Source organism: Homalodisca vitripennis, chromosome 4 (assembly GCF_021130785.1).
Source record: "Homalodisca vitripennis isolate AUS2020 chromosome 4, UT_GWSS_2.1, whole genome shotgun sequence".
In the NCBI taxonomy this organism is placed as follows: domain Eukaryota; kingdom Metazoa; phylum Arthropoda; class Insecta; order Hemiptera; family Cicadellidae; genus Homalodisca; species Homalodisca vitripennis.
In genome coordinates, this window is record NC_060210.1 from 201,261,373 (window position 1) to 201,274,430 (window position 13,058).

Consider the following 13,058-nt stretch of genomic DNA (forward strand, 5'->3'; position numbering starts at 1 on the left):
TATTCAAAGTTTCATCACTTAGTTTTCTGTATGAAATATTTTTAGATTGAGGACCAGTACCCACAACAGTAAATTCAAGGTGAATTATAGAGTGATCTGAAATTCTCACCTTCCATATGCAACTGCTGTACAAATGCTTATTTAAATCAGTGGCTATGTTGTCTATACATTTTTTATTTCTAGTTGGTAGTTTGTTTACACAGTACAGATTGAATGATTTTAGATTGTTAATGAACATTGGCCTATTGTATCATTATCAGTACTGTTTAAAATGTCAATGTTAAAGTCTCCTCCTAGTATAATTTTACAAGTAGGTTTTTTCTTTTGTACATAGCTTAGTAAATCATCAAGGTATGTAAGAAATGTGCAAATAGAGCTGGGTGTCCTATATACAGATATAAAAATTACATTATAAATATTTACAAATATACAAACAGCTTCAAGGGAGCCTAAATGGGTCAAATGAGATATATCAATAACCTCAAAAGGAATATGATTATTTACAAGAATAGAAGCACCCCCATAACCATTCTCTCTGCAGAAAGATGCAGCTAATTTAAAACCTATTGGAACATACAAAGAGGCTTCCATTTGATGCAACCAATGCTCACTAATAAGAACAATGTTACAGTTGGCTTCATTTAAAATTACAGCTAATTCATTTAATTTGTTTCTTATCGACTGAATATTCAACTGCATAACACGCACAGTAAAGTCAGAAGTATTTCTAGTTTGTTCAGAAGAACCTGAAGGCTTGCTTACTAAAATGTGGTTTAAACTACAGCTAGGGTTAGGTGCAGAAGTTATAGTATCACTCATATTATATCTTAAGTATCCAAGTTTTGGGCTATTGTTAGTGTGTTTCCCGACAAAGGTCCTGCAAGTGTTGACTGCTCAGGGCTCAGTATGATCTCGGAGAGTTCATTGATGTTCTGCTCATCAGTTGGGAGTGAAGGTGAAGTATTTTCTCTCTCTGTTAAGGCCGCTGCCTCACATATCCTGTTCGCCAGCCATAACTTTCCCCTGCGGTTGAAATGCAGTCCGTGTTTTGTATGAAGGTCCCTGGTAGATTTACTAGCTTCCACGAGAGAGTAACATTAATGAACCTTTCACATATGATCTTTAGGGCAGCATTAGTTTTTTTTGTTTCCACGTTCACACAAGACCAGTCTATTAAGTCATATCAATTAGGAATGTCAACTAAAATTATCTTTTGTTCACTATATCTTTGTAAAATGTCGGTTATGGAGTTGATAGCCAGCTGTGCTTCATTATGAGAAACATCATTAGTGCCGCAGATAACAACCAAAATATCATTATCCTTCATATTCTCTCCACCGATATTCTTATGATCCAAAATCTGACTAGCTCTGCCACCAGGTCTCACAAAACCAACTGCATCATAAGAACTTTTAGATTTATTGGTACATTTATTAATATACCATGACAGTTCTTTACCATGGCTGTCTGTGCAAAGCAACATATAATATTTATAATAAAAAAAGATAGCTGTATGTATATTATACAAATAAAGCGTAAGGACCACTTTAAACCATTAATCACATCATAATGTTTGATTCCTCTAATAAACTAGAACTATCAACCTACTACACGCCATGCAAAAATCAACAAATTGTTTAATTGACATCAAACTAGGTTTCATTAATCTATTTACCAAGAAGTTAAAACAGTAACTAAACCATCCATTTAACTCCTTGGAGGAATATTTTAATAAATAGTTGTAGAATATTCATTGGTAAGAGATTCACATGTCTCTAATTTGTAAATTTATCTGCATTTTTTAAATACAAGTACATATTAAGAACCCAACCGTACATTACAATTAATAAATGTTGTAACATTCACTTGTACATCTTCTGTACACAAGTAGCCACAAACCTTGCATCTTCAAAACCACGAAACTAAGTGAAAACTGCTTTATCCAGTGACTAACATTAATGGTTTCTCTGGTGGAGAAGGTATTTTCTTTTTTTAAGGTCACTATCCCAGGCAATGCAAATACTTATATGAGTAGGCTATATATAAGTGTATTTTACACAGAGTGACCCATAAGCCAAGAAGAATATTTCTAATAAACTTTTGTTTAATACATTTAGACATGATATATGTTGTGTAAACTTCACATGAGTATAGAACATTAATTTTTTGCAAAAACACTAGTATTAAAATTATAAATTGAGAATTCTTTGCGTTATTTATAAATATTAAAGCCAGGCTTTCTATGATGTGTCCCATATCATAGTAGATAACAAAATCAAAATCTCTTTATTGCTATAAAAATGCAAAGATTATTGACATATATACAGTTGCAGCCATCTATATCCTTTTAGAAGATTAGCTAAACACTTTAATAAAATAAATTCTGGTACCTATGACTAAAAATAAGAGTATGTATTCCAATTTATTATAATAAACCCTTTCAATTGCTTTGAGTAATAACATTAATTTATGGACAAAGGTGTACAACCTACTACAAAGTGGTTTTTTCCATAAAATTACCTTATGATAAATCTTCAAATTGTTTAACAACTTGGATACAGCCATTGTATCTGCTAAATTATGACAAACCCTTTTATGTTTTTATTATTTATTGTTTGTTAAGGATGGACGATTTGGAAGAATTGCAACCTTACTGGATTACTGGCTTGTTCCTGATTACATGTTACAGCAACTGGAGCTGGTAGAGACACAGCTAAACGTAATTCGCACTGGCAGATTAGTCTAACCTCCTTCATGGTGAAAACAGAAAAAAATAAAGAGATATATAAGGGGTGACATTTTAATGGTATACCCACTCAGTTTATATCAACACGCACACGTGGAAGGTAACTCAACTACCACCGCTCTCCACAGCTTAATGGAAGCGGTGGAGAACACCATCAATGAAAATGGAAAGGAAGCCCTAGTCAGCAGCTTTATGGACACTGAAGGAGCTTTCAACTGAGTAGCATATATATCCATAAGGCAGCAATGGAAAGGTTACTGTTCCACCAGATGCTGTTATGGATAGTAGCTTTCCTAAAAGTTAACAAGTAAGTATAAAGTTAGGATTACAGAACAAAAAATATGTGCCAAGAGGCTACAGTTTTCAAAGGTTAGCTTGCTTAAGCATCACCGAGGCAAAGAGCTCCTGTCCAACTGTGGTACTTGAATGATTGAATGAATTTATATCCTCCATTGGTTTTGCATGTTTACACAAAGTAATATAAAGTTTTCTGGAAATAACCTAAGCCATCACTTCCAGTATTGATGGCTGTCTCCCCTTTACTTGCACTTCTTATCAGTCACATTTTTACTCCTCTGGGACAGGAGGTAAAGAGGATAGCCGCATTAAGTGCTATGAATCTATGAAGTTTGTAGACAAAAAGGTGGTTAATTCCTCAGAAGGACTCATGGTAATAATGCAGGAATTCCCTGAGGCTGAAATGATAACCTATGTACCAAAGAATATGGATGAGAAATACTCCTTTGAAGAACCAGTTCTCCTTGAACAAAGTAAGGAGGATATACAAGTGGTATTAGAGATGTTGACAGGACTTGGCCCTCTTGGGAAACATCTGACAAAGATAGTTCTTAGTTAGACTGATAGAGGCAGACTCTGTGGAGAAATAGAAGAATCAGTAGAACACAATAGAAATCATATCTAGCCAAAAAGTTGACCCATTCTATGGCCTAGGCTTTACCTGTACTAAGGCTGTCCCAGGATTTAAGCCTTCATACAACATCAGTGTCATATCTCTTAATGGGCAAGCAACAAGATTACTCGAAATGCCTGATTTAATGTCACGGTCTTCTCTTTAACATATTGGACTCTGAAGAGATCCTGATGAAACAGGGAGCCAACATGTAGGAGTGGGTCTGATCATCCTCATTACACTGTTGAGTTTTGTATACAGTGGGGAGCAATATTCAGCCACCAACTAAACAAGAGCAAGTGATGTGAGGTTCTTAAACATCCCTACAGGCTCCGATGTTGTGCCTGTTAGCTTACAAATAATATTGGTTTCAGGTTGATCTTGACCAGCACACTTAATCAGGTGGTTTTTGAATGAGAGTGAGTCCAGGATACACTCTGGGAACCTGGGACACAACACTATATTTGGAATTACTTTATAAACAATAATTTTGGTTACAGATAAATAACACATTTCAAATTGTGTTATGAGATTTACATTTTAGGTTCAAATGTATTCTGATGGTAAAAATATCAAAATAGATCTTTTTGTATAAACAGTTTTGGCTCTCTGAGTTCTTTTTTGTAATATCTGTATATAAGTTAATATTAGCATGAGCAGTAATAAAGAGACAGAATTAGTTTAATAAAATTTGGAATAGAGATATAGTTAGTGTTTTGGTTACTTTTCTCTGTAGTAAAATTTTTTTTTCATCCCAAAAACCCAGAGTTTATTATTAAAATGCTTTAATAATTTTAAATAAATTGTCACTAGCTTAGTCTAATATAGTATTATTGTTGGTGTAATCGCTGCACAACAAAACTTCATTAGCTAAATCTGAATGGTAAGTTTTATATTTCTTAAAAGTTATATAATACTGAATTTTTATTTTGGGTAGAAGATTAAAACTGTAATGGAGGCTGTAAAAACAGTTTGGTTTGCTTACAATTTGGCATATTATTAGAAAATCTTTTAATTTATTGCTGACTTTTTCAAAACTTCAAAACTTTTATCTCAAAATCTTGTTATTGGTGTAATAAAGAAAGTTTTTCTGAAATACAAAGATTATTACGATTTTTATTGTATTTTAACGATTTGAAGGCTTTAATTGGTTAAAATTGATGGCATTGAAAACAGAGCAGCCCATGGATTATTTCACTAAAGATTCTGGGAATCTCTGGTACGGTAGTGTAAAAGTGTTACAATAAAATAACAAGTGTGTAAAGTGAGAGTGTGCATGACAATGTTTTATACAACTGTTTTTTGCCATGTAAATAATCTAATTAAAAAGGCTGATATGGATCTTTTACAAAATTACATACTGTAGTTGTGTAAGGGGTTTTTGTTTTGTTTTCTTAGGACAAGAAACTTAGAAATTACACCTAGTCCTAAAAGGACCTTTGCTCTGCTTTCAGAGTGATAGGATATTCAGGATGGGTAAGGTTAGGGAGTAGGAGGCTCCTCCTGTTGAGACTCATCAGGAAAAATTTAGGGCATTAATCTCAGTATGTCCCCTCGGAAGAAGGGGAAGCCAGCTCTGAAGCAGCCTCTCCAGTCAAAGCAGGCAGGGGGTGGCAAACCCTTGTGTCTAGGCTAGCAAGAACCTTTGACTCTTAGGAAAGCCCACCAACTCCAACAGTCATCTTCCGCAATAGATTAAACCTGTTGAACTACCCTTCTATCGCAGAATCTCAACATTTGTGGTTAGTGATGTGCCGCTCCTGGACATCTACAGAGTTGCCCAGATTTAAGTGACATATCAGTTTTTTCTGTACCAATTGTGGGTTCAACTGTTTAAAACAGTTCAAAATCAGTGCAAAATCATAAAAAAAATCTTTATTTGGCAATAACTTTACATGCATTTACAATTTTCATTCCCATGTGCCTCAAGTAGCACACGCGGGAAACACAGTTACGATGGTATATATATATATATATATATATATGTACATAGCCTTTAAACATATCCATGAGTCATACCTATCATGCCGTACATAATAAGATATAATGTACTTTATCATCCTATGATTGTATCCTTTACAATTTTAATTGTATCTATTCATTTAACATGTAATACTGTTAACATCAATCTTCTGTTGTTTTTTTTCTGGAAGATATAAACCACCTAGAAGTGAACCTTCTTAGGAGAACGACGGATTTGTGGCAGTTTTAAGAATTTGATAGAGCTAAACATTTTTTGACTTTGAAATGTTGACTTGCTTTGTTACTGGTGTGTTGGTTGTAATTAGTCACCTTGGATGCCCCTCAGTTTTAATTAAGAAAATTAACTTGTTGCTACTCTATAGAGATCATGATTCTCTATTGTCCTAACATTCATATTGTAATTTGACACTATTCTGTGGTACAATATGTTTATTTGAATCTCACTATCTTATTTTGATATATAAATGAAGTTTATCTATGATTGTGTTTATTTACTTTTAATTATTTTTGAAATACTAAATATGTTGTATCTGTTCCACAGTCAGTAAAAGGTGACATTAATAAATTGATAAATTTATTGCCTGATGAAATTGAAACCTTGATATAATCAGTGGAGTAAAGTCACGTAAAGTATTAGTTTTAGTGTGTTAACCTTTTTGCTGTTATGGTAGGATGTCTTTGGTTTGATTATCTCTGAAAAAAATACAAGTTGTCCAAAAGTTAGAGATATAAATTGTGAATCGCACAGATTGTGAGGTGAGTGAGGAACTGACTAAGATACCTGTAACACTATGACTCAGCTGAAACAGTGTTCCACCACCCTTATCTGTTATCTGTTTAAGCTGTTATGACAGCCATTACTACATGTTGAGCTGCAGCACAACTTTTACAGAGAACAATGTCAAAATTGCCATGGTCGAACAAATAATAATTAATAGATGTGTTAAAAGAAATACTATAATATATACTCAGAAGAGAGTGATTCGCAAATAGTTAGGATTAAGAATTCTCCTTTTCAACCTGACATTAACTCTATCTGGCAGAGTTTTGAAAGAGAGGAAAATAAGATTTGATCAAACTACCTCCTAGAAACTGTATTATAAACAACTTTTACATTAGTTTTGAAGTGAGTGCCAATTTTCTCATTTGGGAAAGAGGGAGGCACTCTTGGATGGAAAAAAAAAAGATTTCAAATAAGATATTTTTCTAAACCCTATTTTGATCCAAATATCTATATTTTACTAAAACTTATACTATGATATATGTTTAGTTGTTGTGTTAATGTAATAAATACTTAATACTCTGTGTTATGTATGACAAAAGTGATTTATTTATTTGACATATGGTTCTGCCATAAAACAATAAATAAATACGTGGATCACTTCTGATATAGTGAGGCACCACTCCAACCCACCGTTCACTATTGGAAGGGTCAGTTTTCCAAGACCTGGCATTTGATTCTGATTTATCCAACTGTTCATTGGTAGTAAAGAAGAGTTTAAATAAGTAATAACACAAGGCTGAAACAAAATAACAGTTAACAACCAAGATAACAAGATTTTCTGACTAGTCAAAAATAGTCTCCACACAAAACACAGCCCCTGGAGATAAACTGACAATACTCTGTGTGACTAGAAGCGGTGGCAGTGAAGCTGTTCAACTTCAAGTTTTGACTATACCTGAAGATTAGATGTTTTGACCAATCAGTAGTGTAGTAGGTATTAGCCTACTCTGTACAGAGATAAGAACAGCTACATCCAATCTTTATATATATATATATATATATATATATATATATATATATATATATATTTCTTGTGTTTGTGTGTATGTGACTGAACTTTTCCAAAACGAATGGACCGATTTTGATGAAATTTTGTGTGAGTGTTGAAGGGGATTCGAGAATGGTTTAGATTCATGATTTGGTCCGATTTAAATAGTTTATTTAATTATTTGTAATTTATAAATTGTTGTTGATGTTGGAGTGTTTTATATTGGATCCAGCAGATTGCGCTACGACACGTAGTACAAAGTGAACTGATACTTTCAGCTGAAGTAGATTAGACCGGGGGTGAATTTACACGACCAGAACAGACCCATATTGACCGCAGAAACTTTTTAGTTGTATGATACACTTTCGTCATTGGGATAAAAAGGCTTATTGTTACTGAAATCGTCGAAGCACTTCAATAAATTATCATGGAATATTGGAGGGAATACGAATCTTATAAAAACTGTTTCACTTTACGACTTCAGGACCCCAAAACACTGTTCTTTAAACTTAAATCTAAAATGGATCAGGAGATTGGAATAGCTTTGAGTGACTATTGATTATCTCAGGAGTGTTTATTATGTCAGAGATAAAGAATAAATGAATATATTGTTCGAGTTTTCAACAGTAAAATGCGTGCGAAGCCGCGGGTAACTGCTAGTGTATTAGTAAAATGCAAACTTACATAGTAATAAATAATTATAGAAAAAAGTGACCAATAAAATAAACTTAAAAAAATGTATAATTAAAGTTTGAAGTGCGTATTAACAAAGACACAAACAATATATTTCACGCAAGAACCTAGAAAACGTGGGTTGAGCATGACTAACTCTCTGTTGGAGAGGAGGAGGACCTTCACACATCAACAATTATCACACCTACAATGTAAATTTGCTGTGAAGCAGTGCTAATGACAGGCTACAGACTGGAGATGGCCTAACCTTAGCGGCAAGGCTTTCTTATATTTATTGTATGTCTGGTGTATGAGCGTGTTTTATACAATATACACAAGAACCTACATAAAACGTGGGTTGAGCATGACAACTCTCTGTTGGAGAGGAGGAGGACCTTCACACATCAACAATTATCACACCTACAATGTAAATTTGCTGTGAAGCAGTGCTAATGACAGGCTACAGACTGGAGATGGCCTAACCTTAGCGGCAAGGCTTTCTTATATTTATTGTATGTCTGGTGTACGAGCGTGTTTTATACAATATACACAAGAACCTACATAAAACGTGGGTTGAGCATGACAACTCTCTGTTGGAGAGGAGGAGGACCTTCACACATCAACAATTATCACACCTACAATGTAAATTTGCTGTGAAGCAGTGCTAATGACAGGCTACAGACTGGAGATGGTCTGACCTTAGCGGCAAGGCTTTTCCATATCTGGTGTATGAGTGTGTTTTAGATCTAATTCATCATTCAAAAAGATATTTACAAGGAACAGTGTAATTAATACATTGGGAACCATACACTCAGGAAGGTGATGTATAGCGTGGTATACACAATGTTTTGATACGGTCTGTGTAAACTGGAAGACGTTTATATTAAATTAAAATTATTATTTATAAAATAATAGAAATAATAAAATATATTTTGCATCAAATTATGGTAATTGTTTGTAATTTGTACAATTATGTTTTTATACCAGCCTTAATTTGCTGCCTGCAAGGCTGTAAAACACCAAAATAAATAAAATTATCCTTTCGTTCCAAATTTCAAGCCGGAGAATTATTTTACACAGATTAATAAATATATAACGTACCTGTTGCGTACAATTGAGTAATACAGACGTAATATCTTTTGGAGACAGCACACACGTCATTGTGCATTTAGTTATTCAAGGTGCAGGAAAATAATAGGTTTTCTGTACCATTGATTACAGTCGTTATCATTACTGTGGTGGATTCAAAAAGATGGCCTTTGCTTAACATCAGAAAATAACTTTCGTATTCCAAATTCTATTAATCTATTTTGAGTTATAACATTTAATTATCACAGACAATTATTTTTGTAGACTATAACATCCTGCCCTACTCAGGTTCTGATGACGGCGCCGTATTAAAGACTGATATATAACTCCCCTCTTATTGAGACAAACGACTAATTCTTATATCGCTCATTTGCATTTCAGAAAATGTTGCAGAGAAATTTTCAAAAAATTACAGTTCGACGCCTCCGAATAAGAACATCGTAACTCAAATTTTATGTTTTTTTATATTTTTACTATAAACAATGGAGAAGAAAATCTTCTATTTTATGTATAAATTCTGTATTAAAACTGCTTTTTGTCTTTAAATTAATTAATAAAAAAAAAATTATGGTTGCCTGTAAAGTCGGTTTTACGGGCGAAGATTTTACGTGACAACGTCTTTTTCTCGGTAGAATATTTATTGATATGAATATTATTAAATTGCACAATAGGAACAAGGAATTGAATGAAAATAAGAATTGCACAAATTTTAACTATAGAAATATATTTTGTTTACTAAAACATTGTACATAATTTGAAATTAATTAAAATTTGTTATTGTAAATGGTAAAGTTGAATAAAACATTTACTAAAATTGGAATTTGAAATTCTTGCTAAACACAGTTAAATTCTAACTCCGCGCGTGGTGATTGGTCGGTTTAGTTCGTTTGTTTGGTCGCACTGTTATGACAGGTTAGAGGTTATAATTTGTTATTTTAAATGTTTGACTAGCAATACGCGCTGTTTCTTCTCAATCGACTGAATTACGATTGATTGCAGAGTGATTTAAACTAATAATTTACTTAACACTATCAACATTTGTCAATAGTATGACATAACCTATAAACTCAGTTTCTCAACTTTTGTAACATTTACTAAAATTGGAATTTGAAATTCTTGCTAAACACAGTTAAATTCTAACTCCGCGCGTGGTGATTGGTCGGTTTAGTTCGTTTGTTTGGTTGCACTGTTATGACAGGTTAGAGGTTATAATTTGTTATTTTAAATGTTTGACTAGCAATACGCGCTGTTTCTTCTCAATCGTCTGAATTACGATTGATTGCAGAGTGATTTAAACTAATAATTTACTTAACACTATCAACATTTAATTTGTCAATAGTATGACATAACCTATAAACTCAGTTTCTCAACTTTTGTGTCAATCTAACAATTAATCAATCAATCATAGTTTACGATAATGAAATATCAGTGTACAATTATTTACCTTTATTGTTGTAGTTGTTGTAAATGACGAATCTAAGCACTCCACATTTTCACGAATAAACATAGTTATCTGCTTTAGGCTATCCCGTGCGGCGGACCCACTGGACGGGCATCGTAACGTTACCGGGCGTTACACTTTTTCATGAGTGACTCCGAGCTGCAACCTAATTTAAGACGTTGTCACGTCAATAAAACATCGTATCTTACGTAAATTTACAACATTTCAAAACAATGTGATGTTATGTTTATAACATTTAAAGGCATTAGTTTAAAAACATAATGTTCTTGTTGTTCTATAAAATGAGCTGTTCTTATAAAAGTTATTTTGGAACTCATGAGTTGCCTCACTGATTATTGAAATCAGCTGTTCAATGTCAGAAAATAGTAATATTAGTATCTTGGTGTAGTAGTCAGCTGCTTATTGTGTATTGGTGTTTCAGCTTTGTTCTTATAGGTTATGTTTTTCCTTTTGGATAATTCAATGTAATCAGAAGTAGTATAACATTTAAAAATGACTTCAAGAGGTCGACTAATGGTAGACATGATAACAAAGCCTTCTACATCTTCAATAAAAGGTAAGTTTATTATTTCATGTATTGACTGTAATCAATAAAATAACTATAAAATAGTTGACTTGGCATGTTTTCAATTTCTTTAGATGTCTATTTTATTGACATACATGCCAATTAGGGATCCAATTATAATATTTAATATTGAGTATTGGCGAGGAAAGTTTAACAAATAGAGCTGATGACACATCTGCTGCAAGTGCAACCTACTACTACACACAACCTAACCTTTAGTAGGCTTGGCTATGTATATAGCCTAGAGACATTTTTAACTGGCCTCCTCAATAGTTGATGAGGAATGGTAATATGAATATCACCATAAATGGGCAAAGTCTTAAATGCTATATAACACATCCTTTTATATTACGTTATCTTTTAAGAACCATAACTAGTTAATGCCTATAAACCACTAATCAGTTTTTCCTACTAGAAATATTGTTCAATTAATGGCTTATTTATGTTATCATCAAACAAAATATATTAATATAAAACAATTTTATTAATTGCTGATACTGTTTTGCGGAGTACTTAATATTTGAGTATCTTTTGCTTCTCACATAAATGGGCATATTCTTTGTGCAGCCTAGTTCTACAACAAAATACTATAATAGGCCTACCTAATTCTATGGGGAAAAGTAAATTTGTTAAGTTTAACGAGATATATAAAATTTTTCTAGTCTAGCCACAAAGCCGATTTTCAATCTCCAGGAGGAGTCACTGTTGAGTACTCACATAATATGATTGTGAAGCATGTGGCACAGAATAAATTAACATGCTTTTATTAGTTGTGGGCTTTATTAGTCACTGTAGTTTTTATTTTGTTTCAGATTCTCAACAAGATCAGTGCTCAAATGACAAAGATTTGTTTTTATGTGTGGATGAACTCTTTGAAGATGAACCTGGCAGTATCTATCAGACTAACCAAGACAACTTAACTTGCCTCGAGATAGGTAATAATCTCCGTTCATCGCCTCTAAATCCAGAGCAGGCTGCAACTGCAGAAATTGTTGAAAATGTTAAATATAAAAATAGAAATAGAAAGATAGAAAATAGAAGACATAAATGACTACGAAGAGGAATTTTGGGATGATTCAGATTGGGAGCCGTTTGGTTGGTGAAGAAAGTGATGAATCAGAGAATGAGTTTAGCAGCATTAAAAGAAGTAATAAAAGAAAAGCCAGTAGACAATTATTTGCTCCAAGTAGCAAAAAAGCTACTATTCTAACAGGCCAATCAAACAATCCCCTGCCACTGGCTTATCAAAGCAACACTCAAGATTCCTCCTCCAGTGGTAGGAAAGAAAATCAGAACACAAATATTACTGATTTACCAGAAGTCGATTGTACCAATACTAATAATAAAAGGAAGCAAAATGTATGTGTGCTAAAAACTTGTCCTGGCAAAAAAGGAGTGTTTCTGTTGAAAATTGGCAAAGTGTGAAAGCCAAAAGATTGAAAAACCTTGGCTTGGAATATGTTAGCCCTACTACCAAAAAAATTGTTTCGGCTAAAACAATGGGTGTTGGTTGCATTTAAAAATGCCGATTGAAATGCCAAACCAGGGTAAACCAAGAGCAACGCCTTGTTATATTTGAAAACTTTTGGAATTAAGGCAATCATACGAGGCAGTGGGATTTCATAGTGAAAACTGCTACCAAGACAGACAAAAAAACTGCAACCCCCAAAGAAAATAGAGATTAAAGAAGAAATTATTCAATTAAATATACTATTCCAGTTCAAAACACCTCTATTCAAGTATGCAAAAAAATGTACTTAGATACATTAAGCATAACTGATATGTGGGTTAGGACAGCGTTCAATAAACTGGAAAGGTCTGATGAAGTTACAGTAACCCCAGATAAAAGGGGGAAACAC

The 13,058-nt window shown here is 33.3% G+C and overlaps 1 protein-coding gene across 1 annotated transcript; it reads left to right on the top strand.

The window, feature by feature from the left end:
* Positions 1–11,018: 11,018 nt before the first annotated feature.
* On the top strand, positions 11,019–12,738 carry LOC124361547. Its single transcript, XM_046815607.1, has 2 exons — positions 11,019–11,190; positions 12,012–12,738. Exons 1-2 carry the CDS (start codon positions 11,127–11,129, stop codon positions 12,248–12,250), a joined length of 303 nt encoding a protein of 100 aa, XP_046671563.1. The 5' UTR covers positions 11,019–11,126; the 3' UTR covers positions 12,251–12,738.
* The last annotated feature ends 320 nt before the right edge of the window (positions 12,739–13,058 follow it).

Coding starts and splice junctions, on each gene's coding strand:
- LOC124361547 (XM_046815607.1), top strand. CDS start 11,127: ATGACTTCAAGAGGTCGACTAATGGTAGACATGATAACAAAGCCTTCT. Junction 11,191..12,011: donor TTCTACATCTTCAATAAAAG/GTAAGTTTATTA, acceptor ATTTTGTTTCAG/ATTCTCAACAAGATCAGTGC.